Source organism: Petaurus breviceps, unplaced genomic scaffold (assembly GCF_028583685.1).
Source record: "Petaurus breviceps papuanus isolate PSGF00001 unplaced genomic scaffold, PetGlider_PUasm1.0 90808, whole genome shotgun sequence".
NCBI classification, from domain to species: domain Eukaryota; kingdom Metazoa; phylum Chordata; class Mammalia; order Diprotodontia; family Petauridae; genus Petaurus; species Petaurus breviceps.
This window is the reverse complement of record NW_027187349.1, coordinates 2,030,001-2,049,288: the sequence shown is the minus strand read 5'-3', so window position 1 is coordinate 2,049,288 and position 19,288 is coordinate 2,030,001. Positions and strand designations below refer to the sequence as shown.

Genomic DNA, 19,288 nt, shown 5'->3' with positions numbered 1-19,288 from the left:
CAGCTTAGAAGCTGGACTTATAATTCACTAAAAAATATTGAGGCCATTCTCCAAGAGCTTCTTCTTTTCCTCTCTTCCTCATCTCATCTCGCCCAAATACCTTCTGCCACTAATTCCTTCTTAACCCATCTCACATGAATTGGTGGCCCTTCTCCTTGCCAAGGAAAACCGAATATGCACAAGTGATCCATTCCATCTCCTCTTCTCCAGAAGATTGATCCTTCTATCTTCCCTCCTCTCTCACTTATCTTCAATCTCTCCCTGTCTACTGGCTGCTTCTAGAAAGCCTACAAGTGTGCCCATGTGTCCTCCATCTTCAAAAATACCCTTACTTGGTCCATCCATACCTGCTAGGTATCATTCCATATCTCTTCTCCCTTTTGTGGCTAAGCTCCTTAAGAAAACTATCTACAATAGGAACCTTTACCTTCTCTCTTCTATATTCTTAATTCTCTATAGTCTATATTCAGCCAAAACTGCTGTCTCCAAAGTTACTGATGATCTCTTAATTGCCAAATCTAATGGCCTTTTTTCTATCCTCTTTTCTTTTGATGACTCTGTAGAGAAGTCACTCTCTTTGACACTCTCAATCACCTTCTTCACCTTGACATTCTCTTGTCTGTAGGTTTTCATGACTACTTTCCCTTCCTATCCAACCATTCTTTCTCTGTCTCCTTTACTGGAACTTCTCGAAGTGATGCTGTGCCTGCTAACCATGGGTGTCCCCTAAGGCTCTGTTGTGGGCCCTCTATGCTATTTCACTTGGTAATCTCACCAGCTTCTGTGGATTCATTTTTGATCTGCCTGCTGACAGTTCTCAACTCTGCTCATCAAACCCTAACGAGTCTCACATCTCCAACTGCCATTAGACATTTTAAAGTGGATGTCTTGTAGACAACATGTCTAAAAGTGAACTCATTATGCCCCACCCTCACCCCTCCTTTCTTCCTAACTGTCCTGTTACTGCCAAGGGCACTGCTGTCTTCCCAGTATCTAAGTATCATTCTTGACTCTTCACTTTCTTGCCCCATAGCCAATCTGTTGCCAAGGATTTGACCATTTTAATATCTCTTACATATGTTTCCTTCTCTCTTTTGCCACCACCCTGATGAAGGCTCTCATACCTGGACTATTGAATCAGCCTGCTAGTTGGTTTCCCTGCCACAAATCTCTCCCCACTTCAGTCCACCTCCTCTCAAGCTACCAAAGTGTCTTCCTAAAGCTCAGTTCTGACTATGTCACCTTCACTCTCAATAAATTTCAATGGCTCCCTATTACCTTCTGGAGCAAATATAAAGTCATCCATTTGGGGGTCCAAAGCCCTTTATAACCTGTCCTCCCTCACCTTTCCACACTTTTTATACCTTATGCTCTGCCTGGTACTCTGCAATCCAATGACACTGGCTCTTTGCTGTTCCTTGAACAACATGTTCTACCTGGGCCTTTTCACTGGTCTCCTCATATCTTTCCTGGTTTAGTCCCAGCTAAAAGTCCACCTTCTATAGGAACCCTTTTGCAAGCTTCTTGAATTCTAGTGCCTTACTCCTATGAATTACCACCTATTTATCCTGTGTATAAATTGCTTGCATATTCTCTCCCCTATTAGATTGTAAACTTCTTGAGAGCAAGAATTACTTTTCTTTGTCTCCACAGTGCTTAGCACAGTATATGGCACGTAGTAAGGGCTTAATAAATGTTTATTGTCTGGCTAATCCTCCCCATGATATCCAGTCCCTATATCCTTCCCTGCTCTCCCTGCTCATCAGCCCATAACCCCTGCTTTGGCTCCTCTTTCAACCCTTGACAGTCTCAATCCCATTCGATGTATGGTTAAGCAATGTTAATGTTTTCCACCCTCTACCCTTTGTCCCCTTGTCCTTCAATGATTCGTGTCCTGCTAATGTTCAGCCCTGCATCATCCCCAAGAAAATGGATCGCCCATTTTCTGCTCCTTCTCCCATGCTTCTTGATGCTGTTAGAATAAATCATATAACAGTATCCAGTGGGTGTACTATCTATTCATGTTCTCTAATCTCAACTAGGAGCTCAGTGATGCCCAGTTGTGATGTCCAGATCTGGGATCCCCCAGAGTGAGATCCCTCACTCTCCAAAAGCAGCTCCAAATCTTCTCTTCACTCCTCAGGCCCCCAGCAGGCCCCTCTACCGGGGCAAATGTACTTGCCTACTACTTTACTGAAAAAAAAAAAAATAGAGGCCGTTCTCTCTTAGAGCCAATACTCCACATCCCAAAACCCCTCTGTTTTCATCCATTCTTTCTTCCTTTATTCCTCTGATGTAGGTGTGCCCAACCCCTCCATTTTCTTTTTAGTGAAAGCTAAGTGTTCATTACAGTATATAAAAGAGGATAGTGTGTACAATGAGGCAGTGTGGAACTCTTCTATTCAAGCATCGTGTTGGTAACAAAGGTTTGAATGTTAACATCGAATGCATTTACAGAACTAAACCTTTTTTTACATACATCCATTTACCACATGGTAAAAGGTACATAATAGAAATTACGTCCTATAAGCTAAATTCATTCTTTTAGTTTACAATAAGCTTATAGCAAATTCCGTTATTACCAAATATGATGATAATTTTTAATGCATCATACTTTAAAAATGCCACGGTTTGTGGCTTCTGAATGCTTAATTACTTGATTTGAATAAGGGAATGGGATGAAAAAGATCACCAAGACAGGCCTGTTTTAGGCTTTTTATATTCAATTTGTTCTACTTTTACATCATCTCCAATTAGCTGATACACATAAGTGACAGCTGCAGACGCCTGAATATCCATCAATACAAATAAAGGAATGATTTTTGTTTCCACAGCATTATAGACTCTGGCAGCAGATCCTGGATTCACATAGAATTGATTTTCATGTTCAAAGGCCTGAAATGTGTGTGTGGGGGGGGTGTGGGGGGGGTGTGTGTGAGTGGGTGTGTGTGTGTCCTGAAATGAGAATGAGAAATGAGAAATGCCAAGCTGGCCATATCACACCATGGAATAACTTAATATCCAAGGATCATACTAACTGCCCAACAGTTCTGAATAATTCAGATTCTCATCAAAGTCTCCTCTAACAAAAGAACGTCTCTAGCTAGAGTCTTGAGGTGGTCATAACTTTCTTTGGTGCAAAGGTTTCCAGGGCAGAAATCATGCTGAATTGTTTCCAGGCACCAGTAGCTTTTTGAATCTGACTGGCAAACTTGCATCAATTGGGGATGTGCAGGTCTCCTAACACTAACACCAACATCCTGTCACCAGCTCCTCTCTGCCACAGCAACCATCACTGCCCTCTCCTTCCAACCTTCTATTTTTACTTTCAATCCCATACCTTCCCTTCCCTACCAGGAGCCTGCCCCTCTGATCATTCCCTCTCCTCTCCTTCATCCTCATTCTCTTCTTAACTCCTGGCTGGCTCCTTTCCCACTGCCTCCACACATGCTCTGGTTTATCCCATTGCTAAGAAATATTCCTTTGACCTTGCCAAAGTACTGCCCCTTATCTCTTCTCCCTTCCACTACCAATTTCCCAGAAATAATTGTCTATACACACTTCCTCCATTTCCTCACTGCCCATTAATTTCTTTTTAATTATAGTCATAACACATGGATATGCTTCTCAATCTTATACAGTCTTGTTTCTGACCCCATCATTCCACTGAGACTGCTCCATCCAGACAAGGTTACCAAGGATCTCTTTACTGCTAAGTTTGGGAACCTTTCTCTGTATCTTCTGTTGCTGCTCCTGCATATTCCCTCCGCCCCTTGAATTTGTGGCATTGCTGTCTCCTGGTTCTTTTCTCAGTTATCTCATGATTGTCCTTTGTTGGGTCATGCCTTCTGATCTCTTAGTGTGGAAATGCCCCATGCCATGCTTTTCCTCTTCTTCTCTACCCTCTTCCTTGGAATCCTCATCAGTTCCCTTGGATTCAATGATCATCTCTATGAAGACGGTTCCCAAATCTAAGTCTAATCTCTCTCCTGAACACCAGTTCCCCATCATGAACTATCTGCTACAGTCTTCCCCCAAATCTTCCCCATTGGCATCTCAAACTCAGCAAACCTAAAATGAAGTTATTGGAATTCCTCCCAAATCCAGTTTCTTGAGAATTCCCTCTTTCCCAGGATCGCACCAATATCCTTCAAGGTTTGCAACCTTAGAATTATTCTAGGTTCTTTCATTTCCTTCAACCCCTACCACTCACTGCAGTATCATATCAATTCTATTGGGTTAAAATCTGCAAATGAGCATGACATATGTGATGGATTTCAGTCCAGCTGCTGTGGTTGCTAAACCAAGGTAAATACAGTCTGCTAAGTATGAGCACACCCTCCTCCCCAGGGGTTCTGTGGTCACTGGCACTAATTCCAGTAATTCGAATTCTTAAATGTCACAACCTAAACTCGCCTCCATGCTTTCTGGTTCTACCCTCTTCCTACACAGGACAGATCATACCACAGGGATGAAAATGGGAAAGAACAATATGCTACACCAAGAATGGAGTGGCAGCTAAGATTGCCATCAGTTGTTTACAGTAATAAGCTCTCAGGCTGGCTAGAATACTGCACAATGACCAAAAAAGAGGCTCTCTAGAGCCAATTAAGAATTCATGCTGGGGCAGCTAGGTGGCTCAGTGAATAGAACACTGGCCCTGGAGTCAGGAGGACCTGAGTTCAAATCTGGCCTCAGACACTTAACACAAAACTAGCCGTGTGACCTAGGGCAAGTCACTTAACCCCAATTGCCCTACCTTCCCCCCTCCAAAAAAAAAAAAAAGCAAAAAATAAAGAATTCATGCTAATGACTTCCAGGGGTTGGGGGAGAAGGGAAGTTCCAAGAAATATTATACTGCATATAATACTCCTTATTGGTAGCTAGGTGACTCAATAGATAGAATGCTGGATTTGGAGTCAAGGAGGACTTGAGTTTAATTCTGCCTCAGATACTTGCTATCTGTGACCCTGGACAAGTCATTTAATCTCTCTTAGTCTTGGTTTGTTCATCTGTGAAATGGGGAAGATAATAATAGCACTTATCTCACAGAGGCATTGTGAAGATCAAGTGAAATATGTGTAAAGTGCCTTGAAAACCTTAAAGTTCTATATAAATCCTGGCTGTTATTATTACTTTCACAATCTACCTCCTCACATTCATGCCCGCCTAGCCTTCCACCCCCACATACACACTTTTCTGTTTGAAGAAAGAAAGTTAGGAGTTGAAAAAAATCTCAATGAAAAGGAATATTGCATTTTATATCATCTATCAAGACCTGGTGATTTCACCTGTGATCTCCTTCTGTTGTCTTTGAGAGTTACCTGAGGCTCAGAATACTTAAGTAATCTGCCCAGGGTCACACAGCTAATAAGGCAGCATTTGAATCCAGGTGTTCCCATCTCTAAACCTAGCAGCAGCCACTATACAATCCTACCTCAGCGATCTGAAATCATAACCACTAAGAAATGTGAAGACTAGAATACAATAATACTGCAGAGTAATCTTATATCAAAAATGGAAGCCATGTACGTCGGCTTCATTTGCTTGGAAAAATAGAAATGCTTCCTAAGCAGCCTTCTGTCAGGATGGGAGCTATTATAAATCTACAGCACTGGGCTGAATCTGATTTCATAGCTTCTCCCCAGCCAGGTACATGCTGGGGGTGGGCTTAGTAGCAACCTGTGCTGCATCATGGACTAACACAAACACCCCTATGCACCTTCACCCAGTTCCTCCAATCGGATATCCCCAAGCACCTCAACATGGCTTGAGTAAAGAGGTTTACTGAATCTAAAGAAGATTTTACAAAGCTGTACTGTAAATACATGAAAGACAGGGCAGTCTCTGGACTTCAGCAGACATCCTCTCTCAACATAAAATATTGTGACAAAAATGCCACGTGACAACCACACACACTATAGCAACTTAGTGTTCACTGATCTTTCTAAGTAATGAGGATGCTGATTTTCTGAAACTAGTCATGGGCTCTGATGTATAAAATTTTTGTTAGTAAATTCAGTCAGAGATAATATCTGTTTCATCAGTCAAACAACAGGCATTATTTAAAGTAAGTAGCATGAATCAAGAATTATGCTAAGGACTGGGGAGGAATGTCAGTCTTTGACCTCAAGATGCTTACATTCTAATACAGGATATAGCATGTGTAGAACAGCAGAATCCAGGGAAGACGGTTTTGTTCTACAAAGTCACAGAGATTTTGAAAGGAGCCACTGGGCACAAAAATTGTCATAACTTTTCCAATAACAATGGTAGTATTGATTTAATTATTGCTCTCAGAGTAGGAACCAGACATGGAAAGGGGTGGGTAGTAGAAATGGAAAAATGTTCATGCTGGGTAAGTCTAGGTTTCTTCATAGCTGACTGGGTGTGATATGAAGTAGGTTGTGGGTCTGGTTATGTATAATGGTTGAGATGAGTTTTCATTCACTACTAGTTCATCCTCAGCCCAGGGCAGAGTCCCAAGGTGGAGGAAGGAGGAGGAGGGTGGAAAAAATAGCACACAATAGATAGGAAATGTAAATTATATAAAAATATTCAGGTAGAACACTTTTCAATTGATTTTTTTTAAACAGAGGATATAAATATGTTTGGGAATTAATCAGGGATCTGATTACCTATAGTTGGCACTTAATGTTCCTGGGATGATTAAATAAATAAGTAAAAATAGTTTTCTTCCCCTTAAGGATCCTGAAAAGTCACTCATGTGGTACTTGGTTCCACCAAACTTCTAATCAATGTTTCCATCTGAAAGCTTAATAATCTGTCCAGATTAATCAATGCTACTACAGTTTGAACTATGCTCACATAGCCTTTGAGATTCCCAGGTCAGCTGCAAGCCATGATGAAACATAGGAACAGGACTTTTTGTTTATTGATTAAAAAAAGTATTTGAGTACAGCAAAACACAGTTTTGAAGACTCTTTTTCAACAAGGTTTGTCCCATATTATGTTAGGAATATACACAATTCCTTGATAGATTCAATCAAATAACTTCAATCAATGTTCCTCTGGTTGTCAATATCAAGCAACGTAAACAGAAAGACATTTGTTTGACCAAAGTATTCACTGTGTAGGAGAATGTCCTACACAGAGATCAGACAGAAGGACTCCCTATAGATGATGAAGTTCTCCAGATGCTTCTGTTTAAAAATGACAGGTTGATAACATCAATCCCCCGAATATTGCAGAGATACAGAATACTTCTACATAATGAGATCCACATTAAAAAAAATATCAGCCTAACAATCCATACAGGGAAAGCCAAGTGGATGAAGAAGACCTGTTTGTAAAATTTGAATAGGTACTCTTATGCCCAATGAACTGAGTTCAGAATGGAATAGTTGGAGGCGAGTACATTTTGAGATAAAATACACTTTGGGAATCGTATAATACTTTCAATAATACCAAGCTGACATACAAACCTATCCTTTTACCTCCAGTATTATCCTGGTGATGTTGCAGGGCTACTAATCTTCAAACAAACTGAAAATCCTTATTCTAGTACTTACTAGTGGTGGAACCACAGACAAGTTGGCTAATCTCTGTGAGCCCCAGTCTACTTATCTGCAAAATGGACAAAATAATAACTCATGGAGTTGTTGTAAAGGACAAATGAGAAAATGTAAGTCAAATGCTTTGCAAAGCTTAAAGGCAAACAAATATTTATTTAACACCTACTACGTGCTTGACAGCGTGTTAAGAACATTACAAATATTATTTCATTTGATCCTCACAACAACCCTGGGAGGTCAGTGCTATTATTCTTCCCATTTTGCTGAGGTTGTAGGCAGAGGTTGAGTGACTTGCTTAGGGTCACACAAGTCGTGTCTCAGGGCATATTTTAACTTAGAGCACCTAGGATCCTGCCAAATAGCTACATAAAAGTCAGATATTGTTATCTTGCTCTTCTCTTTTTAATAGAGATCAGCTTGAAATGGTCCTGGGATAAATCACTCTCCTGACATTATCCTTTAGTATCTAGTGTTTGGTGAGGCATTGTTCAGGGGAATTAAATGACTGCTTTTTGTAATTTATGAATTGGGATATAAGCTCACCTTCTATAGGTTCACTGGGAGCCTCTTTGGGATTATCATTATTATTAATATTACTATCATTATCTGGGTACTACTTCACCGCACTATGACAAGTGGGCATCCCACAATGTTCAATACTTTGTTAAAGTTTTAACATCTTCTTGTCCTAACATAATACAATGCAAACTCATTAAGATGTTGGTGTTGATACAATTTCTGTTGTTATTTCCCTTTTTAGAGATAAGACTAAGAGAAGTTAAGTTACTTACTTAAAGTAACATGGTTAGGGGCAGCTAGGTGTTGCAGTGAATAGAGCACCAGCCCTGGAGTCAGGAGGACCTGAGTTCAAATCTGGCCTCAGACATTTGACACACTTACTAGCCATGTGACTTTGGGCAAGTCATTTGACCCCAATTGCCCTCCAAAAAGCAAAAACAAACAAACAAACAAAAAACAACTAAAGTTACATGGTTAGTAAACGTGAGAGCTAAGGTTGAGACCCAGATCTTCTCATCTTAGTCTGGAGCTCTGAACTCTGCACCACATGGCCAGCTGATAGCTCCTCCTACTGATATGGCCATGGGAAAGCATGGGAAAGTTGTTTATTAGTTCCTGAATGAAAGAAAGTACTCACTTCAAAGTTTCATTCAGTCTATATATCATGAGCCACAACCCAATTATATCCCCTGCATCCTATCTTCAGTTTACAATATTCATATATCACATGCCAACCACATTAAATTAAAACTCACACGTTTGATGCCATCAGAGAACAGGATGCTTTGAGTAGATGTAGGTAAAATATTTTCTTGTTGTAAGGTGGGATTAATAAAGCTTTCATCATCCTCTTGGTTGACAAGTTTAAGATGATCTGTTAAGTTGGCAGTCTGAAAAAGAAAAAAAAAATCACTGATCATATGGCTCACCTACCTGTTTGCTTTTGTTCAAATGTTTGGTGAGCATAGGAAAACACAGACAAGCTGATATATACTATGTACAACCTATTCGTCAAAGTGGTAATAATGAATTTCTTAGAAAGTAGCAAATAGGGGAATCATGAGTATTTATAAACCATTTATTGAAATAAAGGAAATAGATGTTGAGTTTACAAGATTACTATGGAGGTCAGATATAGTGGTAACAGAGGACATTAGCTACTTGATATAAATCACATGAAAAACAAAAGAATTTGATGACTCGCTGAAAATTTTGTCTCTCATAGAGGCAGTGTGGTACAGTGGATGGAGTAAGACCTGTGTTCAAATCCCACCTCTCAGACTTCCATTAGGCAGTTAGTGATGCAAGACTGGAGTTCACCAGGAAAAGACTTGGGTTAGACATATAGCTCCATGAATCATCTACAGACATCTACATCATTAACCCCAGGGGATCTGATGAGGTCACCAAGAGAGTATAATGAAAGACAGAGCACTGGTAGACACTCACAATGGATAATGAGGCAGCAAAGGAGACTGAAAGAGCCATCATCAGTCAGGTGGGAGAACCAAAACAGAGTAGTTTCACAAAAGCCCAGAGAGGGGAGCATGTCTAGTACAGGTTGGTCTACAGTGTCAAATGCAGTGTCAGAATGAGCTAACATGTAAAGCTCCTTGCAAACTTTAAAGCGTTATATAAATGCTATTGTTATTGTTATTATCATTATTATATAGAAGAGAGGTCAAGAGGGAGGAGACCTGAGAAAAGACCATTATCTGTCTAAACATTATATAGTAGAATATCGATAAATGTGATTTAATTTTAATAAAATCTCTACTCCTGAATAGCAATCAACATAGATTTGTGATTTTTCCATATAAAGGTGGTATATTTAGAGGTAGTTGTGAAAGCGAGAAGATCAGGAACAATCTTCAACACTGACCCTCTCCCTCCTTGGGCCCTCCTCTTAACATTTCTTTGTGAAATGAACAATGTCTCAAGAAAAACATCAAGACTTGGATTGTCAACTAACGTTCTCTATGTCACTGAAAAATCACAATCTACTGGCACAATCCATCTCGCAAGCCTAACAAAATGATTGAGTGACCGGATGGTAAAGTAGAAAGAACATTGGCTTTATACTCAAAGGACTGGAATTTAAATTTTGGCTCTGCCACTTATCAATATGTGTTCTTGGGCAATTCACTTCCTTCTAAGTCTCAGCTTCCATGAAGCTTAGCATCAATCCCTTCCCCATTCTATTTCTGTTCTGCCTTTAATCTGTGCACAGCAAGTGACAAGAAAGAATCTTAAGAGCAGGCAATGTTGAGTTATATGCACTTGGAAGATTCCAATTATATGTATTTTTGATACTCTATTGTACATCCTTGAGCAATCTCAAATACTGGATTACCTGGACACATTCCCTATTATCTCTTTAAAATGAAGATTACATTTTTTTTTTTTTTTGCTTTTTGGAGGGCAACTGGGGTTAAGTAACTTGCCCAAGGTTACACAGCTAGTTATTGGAGGGCAATTGGGGTTAAGTAACTTGCCCAAGGTTACATAGCTAGTTATTTTGTGTGGGTGTTGTGTCTGAGGTGGGAACCTAACTCGGGTCCTCCTGACTCCGGAGCCGGCACTTTACTCACTGTGCCACCTAGCCTCCCCTGAAGATTACATTTCAAAGAAAAGTATAAGGATGAATCCACTGGAGAATCTATATTGACATGTATTGGTGCTCATCTTGTATTCACATCTTAGAATGTGTATTTGACTTCCAGTGATTGAGAAAGTGAGTTAAGGTAATGAATATTGGTCTACTTTCCAGTTATTGTTACTGATTTACTGAGTAACTTTTGGCAGGTGGCTCAAAATTTCTGTGCTTTTGTTTACCCCAATGGAAGGTGGATACCAATGCACCTACCTCACAGGGACAGGGCAACTAATAATTAATTTTGGTGAGATGTTTCAAGATTCTTCAATGAAAGGACTTCTGTCAGTGTAATATTAAGACCTAACTAATTGAGGCACATCATGGTATAATTGCAGCTTGACAAGTGCCCTATTTAAAGGTGCACTAGTTATATTTTAGCCCAAATGATAATTATTTAGCATTTATAAATGTTTCTGTGTTTACATGTAATCTGTTTTACAACTGCTTTGATAATCTATTCTTCACCACAGTTATCTCCCCATTTTATAGGCAGGGATGTCAGTTTACTCATAGAATAGGCAAGATGTGGATATTGTCTGACTATCAAAGTAGCTTTGGCAGAAGCTATTGATTGATTGGTGAATGTTGACAACTGTTCAGGATCAATAAAAGCACTACGTTAATTTCATGTGACCTTCCTTCATTATGACTCACCTCTTCTGAGGCAGGGGGCAACAGAACCCCTTATTTAGCATATCATATTTTGACAATGTTCCTGTTCCAATCAGACAGCACTTTCTTATAACAATAAATATTAACGAGGTTAGTGTATGTTAATACAATATTGTATTTGGATTTCAGCAGCATGTTCATATTGCTGAAGGCATCGGGATCATAATTCCAAAAGGCAAACTTTCAAATGCTGAGAATTGGACCCATCACAAAAAATGCTTTGAATATAAAAAGCATGAAGTGACATGAAAATATGAGTTGAAACTGATTGTTATTCACTTCATTATTATTTTTTTCAATGGAGATCAGGTAAAACTGGTCCAAAAATAGGTCTCTATTTTGCTATTATTCTTTTAAATTTAATATTCTGTGGATTTTTGCATAGATGGATAAAATAGCTGCTTTTTTATAATTGAATGAAAGTACTAGCATGTAAGTTCATCTTCTGTCAGCTCATTGAAACAATTTTTGAGAGCTCCAATTGCAGATAGGATGATATGTTCTTCACTCTGTGATTGACTTCTTCCCTTAGGTCTCTATATGTTCTGGAACTTGCTCAGTTTGCAGATAGGGCCCCAGGAGAGACTGTTCCATTGGGTCCCTCCTCTTTGCTGTCAATATGTGACCCAAAACTCAGTAGTGAGTAATAGAGCTGCCAGCTGGTAGCCATTCCTTCATCCTGTGCTAATTCAGGAATTCTCTGGGATCTCTTCCTATAACAGCATCTCCTACTCCAGTATCCAGTCTCAGCTTTCTCTCTCTCTCTCAGTCATAGGGTACTAGAATGCTCTGAACCAGCACAATCCAGGCTAGACTCTGTCCCCATTGTCCTCAGACCTCTGTGTCTGACTCCCTAAGTCTCCCTGGCCTGGGAAAATGATGCACTGTTACTTTTTCTTGGATTTACTGATTAGAATTTGGTCTGGTTAGTTTTCTAGATATTTACAAAGAAAATTCAGCGGGTGAGTTTGCCTCAAGTCTCAGTATTTTGAAAGCTTTTCATTTATGGAAGTTTTGAAATCATGAGTATTTAGTATGTTGAAATCTATTACTATAATTAATTAATAAACATTCTTAATATAGTGTTTGATGGAGTTCAGATAGAATGGATCTGGAACAAGTTATTATCATATTATTCTGTTCTGATCTATAAGTCTGCACTCTATAGAATAATCTTTCAATAATTTTTGGTTGCAATGACCTTATCCTTAAATGCTATCATATTGCCCTGTGTTTGTATAAATAAATCTGCACAACTCAGGCTTTTGTTCAACACTTCACTGTTGACAGCGTGTTGTCTGAGTTCATATCGATGCAACTCATGAAGCACTTTTAATTTCTATTCTTGCATCTTGGTCATCCAGAGATAAACCACTTTTAGTTACATTCAATGAAACCAGTGTAATATACCTTTTGTGAGACCTTAGTATTGCCTTGTGAAGTCTATTTGTTCCAAAAACATTTCTGTAAAATTTTAACATGTTTTCTGTGTGCTCAGTGAATATCTAGTAATCCTCTTCTTCCTTTTGGAAAGAGAAATGTTTGATCTTTCTATATCTGTGTTGGATAATTTTATTAACATTGTGGAGATTTTTGTTTATCTATTTTACTATGTCAAATACACACATATGTATACATATACATATATAAACAAAGGTATTGCATTGGTATTAATTGTTCTTAATGGGTTCTTTACATTAAGTTTTGACTTTAGGATGCCAGTCAACTTCTTAACATAAAACAGCCTCACCTTTCTCCTTGAAAATCTTATGTTTAATATGTATTATCTAGAGAAGACCAAGATATTTGTATCGATTGCCATCATATTCTGGATTCAAGCTTCAGAGTCTATTCTTCCTTTGTAAACATTAAGAATTTTACACTTGTGAAGCCAAAATGATATCTTGATAAAATTGAAGAAAGTTTCCATGAGAAAAAGAAACTGTTTAATCTGCTTTCCAGGGAGTCATAAACCTGATGTCACCCATAGATATCAAAAGATTTTTAGATACACTGCTTCTTTGCTTTGAAAGAAAAAATCAGTTCTTTTCATTATCTATTGGAGATTCTGTCAAGTGTAGATACCAAATGTATTCAAATGTTCTTCAGCTTTTTCCTGTTCAGATTTAAGTAGCTCCTCAATTTCCATACTTTTGAAATCTAAGTTGGGCTTAAGAATGAAATTTTTTTCTTATGATTCTCCTGCAGCTGGGGTTATCACTGACAAAAATTAATATGGAAACTTTGCTTCTAACTGATGTTCCAGTTTTGTCATGATTTCCATTTCACATACATTCATGGTTTTTCTACCTTAGCAATAAGCACCAAAACATTTCCAGCAAGGAGGGTATTAATTTTTCAGATTTGTTCCCACATATATTTACATGATGTTATACCAGAATGCAAAGGATCACCCATCATGCCACTGTCCTCTTAGTCAAGCTGTTGTGGTGGCTTTTAGTAGGTCTAGACTGCAATTATTTATTGCTTAGATTTATAGAAGCAGTTCTATTATTGGATGGGTTGTTAACCCAATCAATGGTGAATCACTAACCTGGTTGGCCAGTGTTTCAGTGTTCCTGCTAGACCTTCTGTACTACTACAACTATCTCAAGGCATACCAAGCCACTGCCATATGTCACTCCAACTATCACCCAGTATTTGGCCACTGGTCAGGCTTTGTTATTATTATAACAAATGTTTCTAGATATATATGCTGTGATTTGTCAGTATTTAGGATTTTAGTCTATATTCTACAACACAGACCCTTCCCCTTCTGATATGCAAGAATCCATTTGTTTATGAGTGAAGTGGTCCAGAATAATGTGGACTCAATTCTGGACTTGATATCAGGTTCAAATCCCACCCTTGGCTTTATGATCCAGGCAAGTGACTTAACCTCCCTTAGCCTCAGCTTCCTCATCTATAAAATGGGGATGAAAATAATATACATAGCACCTATATCCCAGGTCATAAGACTTGGGTCTTTAAAGCACTTAAAGTGCTATCTAAATATTGGTTTTTATTATTATCTATCTGCTTCTTGAAAGATGCACTTCGAGTTTCCTCAAAAAAGGTAACAGGATCGCCCTTTCAGGAGGAGAAGTGCTCAGCCTACAGAGAGCAAGTTTTGTTTCACTGCACCTCATTATTTGAAATTGTCCTTCTCTATTTGGTCTCCTTCAGCTCAAAGGACAGGATCAGGGAGTTATTTTCACTTTGGTTTAGTCAAATAAGACACTAGAATACCACCTATATGCAAACCTCTTCACTGTATCTCCCGTCCAAAGTATCACCAAGGCATCCATTTGCAAGGTTTGATTGCTTTGTTGGAGGGAAACAACTCATGAAAGAAATCTATCACTGGAATAAAAATGCAAGTGACCCATTAAAAAGTTAAGGTTAAGTTGTTTTGTTCTGTTTTTTTTTCTTCCTGGCAAACTTTGAGCCATAAAACCCTGGGAGAGGGTTGAACTTTTTGCTTTCTCTAAAAGGCGAGTTTGGGTGAGATATTTCTTTTGATTTAGTTGCCAGGAGTGTTCGTCTCTCCAACAGTCTGGCATGAGCACCAGGCTCCATCATGAGTGTCCTCCTGTGTTCTTTACTCCCTTAGCCAGAGATGAAGGCAGATTTGAACCAATCCTTATTTGCACCAAAGGAACATGGGATGTTTAGCTTGGAGAAGAGAAGACTTGGGAGGGGTCAGGGAAGGGATCTTGGTAGGTTTCCAGTACTTGAAGGGCTGTGGATTAATTGTTCCATTTGGCCCCAGAGAGCAGAATGAGGGACAGTGGTTCTAAGTGGCTGAAAGGAAGATTTAGATTTAATGAAAGAACAACTTCCTAATAATTAGAGCTGTCCTAAAGTAGAATGAGACACCTGGAGATGTAGAGGGTTCCCTTGTCACTGGAGATCTTCAAACAAAGACTCCATGATCACATCTCTGGTATGCTATAGAGGGGGATTTTGTTCATTTACAAGTTGGAATACACAGTCTATCATTTCTTTTTTTTTTTCTTTTTTGGAGAGGCAAAGATAGGGCAATTGAGGTTAAGTGACTTGCCCAAGGTCACATGGCTAGGTTTTTTTTTGGGGGGGGGGTGTTAAGTGTCTGAGGCCAAATTTGAACTCAGGTCCTCCTGACTCCAGGGCCGGTGCTCTAATTCACTGTACCACCTAGCCACTCCACACACAGTCTTTCATTTCTCTTCTGACTCTGGTATCCTATGAAATTTGTTTTGCATTGTTAGAAGTCTTTCTAAACATTAAATCACTGTGGTGATGATGAGGATGATGGTGCCTGCTCACATTTATATAGTACTTTAAAGTCTGCAAAAGCACCTGTCTTATCTCATTTGATTCTCAAAATAGCTCTATGAGGTAGGCTCTGTCATTATCTCCAGTTTATAGATGAGCTGTCTCATTGAGGTTAAATCATACAACTAGCAAATATTTGAGGCAGAATTATAACTCAGGTCACTGACATTCCCAAACAGCAACACAGAGAACACATGATTTCAACATTCGATTTTGTTCTTTTCCTACCTGAATCCTAACTCCATTCTGAATTTTGATCTTGAATTTCCTTTTTCAACCTGAATTTTGATCTTTAATTTCTCAACCTTCACCAAATGGGCTTTTCATTATTTTTTCAGTTAATTTAGTTTTGCCAAAAAAACAAAACAAAACACCTAAATTTGAAACCAAAATGAGCTGGAATGTCATTGAAGCAAATATCATACTATTCATATGTAGTGAGATTTGATTAACTTATCAAGGATGTTATATGGAGCACGCTCAGTTGCTATTCTCTCCTAGGGGTTCTTAAACTGGAATCCATAGGTAGATTTCAGGGGGTCTATGGACTTGAATGGGAGGATTATAATTTTTTTTAAAGCAATTGGGGTTAAGTAACTTGCTCAAGGTTATATGGCCAGTTATTTTTGTGTGGGTGCCGAGTATCTGAGGCCGGAACTGATCCCAGGTCTCCTGACTCTGGGGCCAGCGCTCTCACTGTGCCACCTGGCCGCACCGAAGATTATAATTTTATATAATTCTGACTTCTACCTGAAATTTAGCATTTCTTCTAGTGATGAATGTAGGCAATTAGCCTTCACCAGACTGCCAAAGGGGCCAAGTGCCATAAAACGATTTAATTTTTTTCTACTTTATTTTTTTGTTGTTTTTGTCTTTGTTTTGTTTGTTTGTTTTTGCTTTTTGGAGGGGGAAGGCAGGGCAATTGGGGTTAAGTGACTTGCCCAAAGTCACACAGCTAGTAAGTGTTAAGTGTCTGAGGCCAGATTTGAACTCTGGTCCTCCTGACTCCAGGGCCAGTGCTCTATTCACTGTGCCATCTAGTTGCCCCCATAAAGCAGTTTAAGAACATCTGTTGTTGTTCTTTCTTTTGTCATGTCCAACTCTTTGTGACCCCATTTTTTGGTTTTCTTGGCAAAGATACTGGAGTGGTTTGCCATTTGCTTCTGCAGATCATTTTACAGAAGAGGAAACTGAGGCAAGCAGGGTTAAGTGACTTGTCCAGGGACATATAGCTAATAAGTGTCTGAGGTCAGATTTGAACTCATAAAGATGAATCTTCCTGATTCCAGGCCTTGTACTCTATCCACTGTGCCACCTAGCTGCCCCAGAGTCTACACCAATCCCTAAGAAAATGAAGTTCTCAGGGTAGCCCATGGAACCCCAGATTGAGTTGGGTTATTTGCTTGTACCCTGGTTGTCAAGTTGATGGCAGTGTCAGATTGGCTCCTCCTCTCCTTCTGGTCCATACCCTCCCTGTAATTGGTTGTTAGAAGATGTTTGTCAGAAGTCATGTCATTCTGGGATTTGGAGATTTCTATAAAAAAAAAATGCAAGGAAAGGAAAGTCTAGGTACCCATTTTCTAGGTTTTCTTGCTACCCAACCCAACCAAAAATAGGATGTACTTGGTCAGAAGCAAAGATAGCAGAAAGCTACTCTATCCACTGTGAGGTTCTGCAATCAAGGCTATAAAGCTGAGAACCTTGGGAAATTTAATTCAGCAAACATTTAAGTAACTACTATGTGCAAGGCACTGTACTAAATGCTGATCATCCCAAGAAAAGGCAAACAGCCCCTCCTGCCCTCAAGGAGCTGACACTATTGGGTGGGGGTAGTGAGGAACTCAGAGAAATCAATATGAGACAGGGAGAGAGAGAAAGAGGGACAGAGAGAGAGAAAGAGAGAGAGAGAGAAAGGAAGAGAGAGAGGGGGGGGAGAGAGAGAGAGAGATAGGAGGAGGAGTTGGAAGAAGAGGAAGAGAAGGAGAAGGAGAAGGAAAGGGGAGAGACAGAGACAGAGAGGGAGATAGAGGGAAAGGAGAGAAAGAATATAAAAATAGGAAGTCTGGAAAATTTTTGGTTAGGAGGTAACAGGATTTGAGCCTTGAAGGAAGGTAGGGATTGTCTAAGAGACAGAGATGAGGGCAATATGGGCTTGGAACACAGCCTGGGCAAAGATAAAGAGGTGGGCTATGTAACATACAGATAATGGAAGAGTTGGTAGACCAGTCGTCTAGGATGAAGGGGAGAAATGGAAAATATATCTGGAGAGTTAAGTGAATGGCTTTAAATACCAGAGTAGGGGAGTTACATTTTACCTTAAAAACAATAGGGAACCCATGATCATTTTTTGAGCAGAAAAGTGACATGGTTACATCCATGTCTTTTATTTTTTAACTGAACCTGTGATTAAATTGGTGTTGGGAGTTCCTCATGAGGAACTTGCTTTCCCAATGTAGACCTTTGACTTATGGTCAAAATCCAGGGTCATGTAACCAATCAGAATCAGAGGCAGTACTTAAATTCAGGTCTTCCTGATTCTGAGAACAGCTCTCTATCCACTGTGCAATACTGCCTCTCTGAGTTTTAAGAATATCAACTTGACAGATGTGTGGAGGATGGGTTTGAGAAGGGAAAGAACAATTGGGAGACTGTTGCAATAGTCCAGGAAGGAGATAATGTAGGCTTGAACCATGAAAGTGGTTGTGTGAGTGATGAGAAGGCTACAGATTGTGAAATTTTATGGGGTCGAATCCACAAGACAAGACACATGATTGAATTTTTTTTTTAGGGGAGAAGGTGAAGGACAGAGAAGGGTTAAAGATGACTCCAAGGTTGCATACTGGAAGTTTGGAGGAAGAATCACTTCATGAGGGGAAGAAGATGAGTTCTATTTTTGACATGTTAAATTTGAAATGCTGATGGGACATCCAGAGGGAGATGTCCATCAGGTATTTGGCAGTGAATAACTGGAATTCAAGAAGGAGATAAGGGCTACCAGTATAGGTTTGGAGGTTATCTGTGAAGAGATAATTGACCCAGGGAGAGCTGATGAGGTTAAGACATTTCTCTACAATTCTGGCACTAATAATCATGTTCGGGGGGGGGGGGGGGGGCACCAGAGAATGGATGAGTGACAAACTATCAAATATTGCACAAAGATTATACTCCACTTTGCAAAGCTGAAGAAGGAATAGTTAGGAATCATTCATGAAAATATGCCTTGTATTGCTCAGAAGCTGGAAAATGACTATTAGTGCCAGAATTGTAGAGAAATGTTTCTCTCTGGTTAAACACTACCCTTCTACGCTGATTCAAATTAAAAACTCGCAGTCTAACAAATAACCAGTCTTTTCAAGAAGTTCTTTGCAAAAATGTTATACATAAATAATATTACAGGTGATTTTTTTTTATGTGGGAGTACTGAATGGGATCTAGGATATACTTATGACAAATTCTGAGTCATAGTCTATGAGCTACTATTTAGTAATTACCTGAAACAAAAGGGAAGAAAGTGAACAGTTTAATAGGAAAAAAATAATCTTTCCTCTTTTAGAAAAAGCTATTTCCTTGTTTTCATGTTGTCCCTGAT

General features: G+C 39.3%; 1 protein-coding gene and 1 pseudogene across 3 annotated transcripts in view; both read right to left on the bottom strand.

Moving 5' to 3' along the window:
* SYTL3 (synaptotagmin like 3) overlaps positions 1-19,288 on the bottom strand; it is an 86,035-nt gene that overhangs the window by 11,128 nt on the left and 55,619 nt on the right. For 2 of the 3 annotated variants that reach the window (XM_069070336.1, XM_069070335.1), the window contains 2 exons: positions 17,109-17,233; positions 8,810-8,944 (listed from right to left, as the gene is read on the bottom strand). In XM_069070336.1, coding sequence (XP_068926437.1) covers positions 8,810-8,944; positions 17,109-17,233 — 260 coding nt within the window. The remainder of the gene's footprint in view (positions 1-8,809; positions 8,945-17,108; positions 17,234-19,288) is intronic. The other variant, XM_069070337.1, reaches the window with a different exon arrangement.
* On the bottom strand, positions 2,744-3,259 carry LOC138147897 (vacuolar protein sorting-associated protein 29-like; annotated as a pseudogene).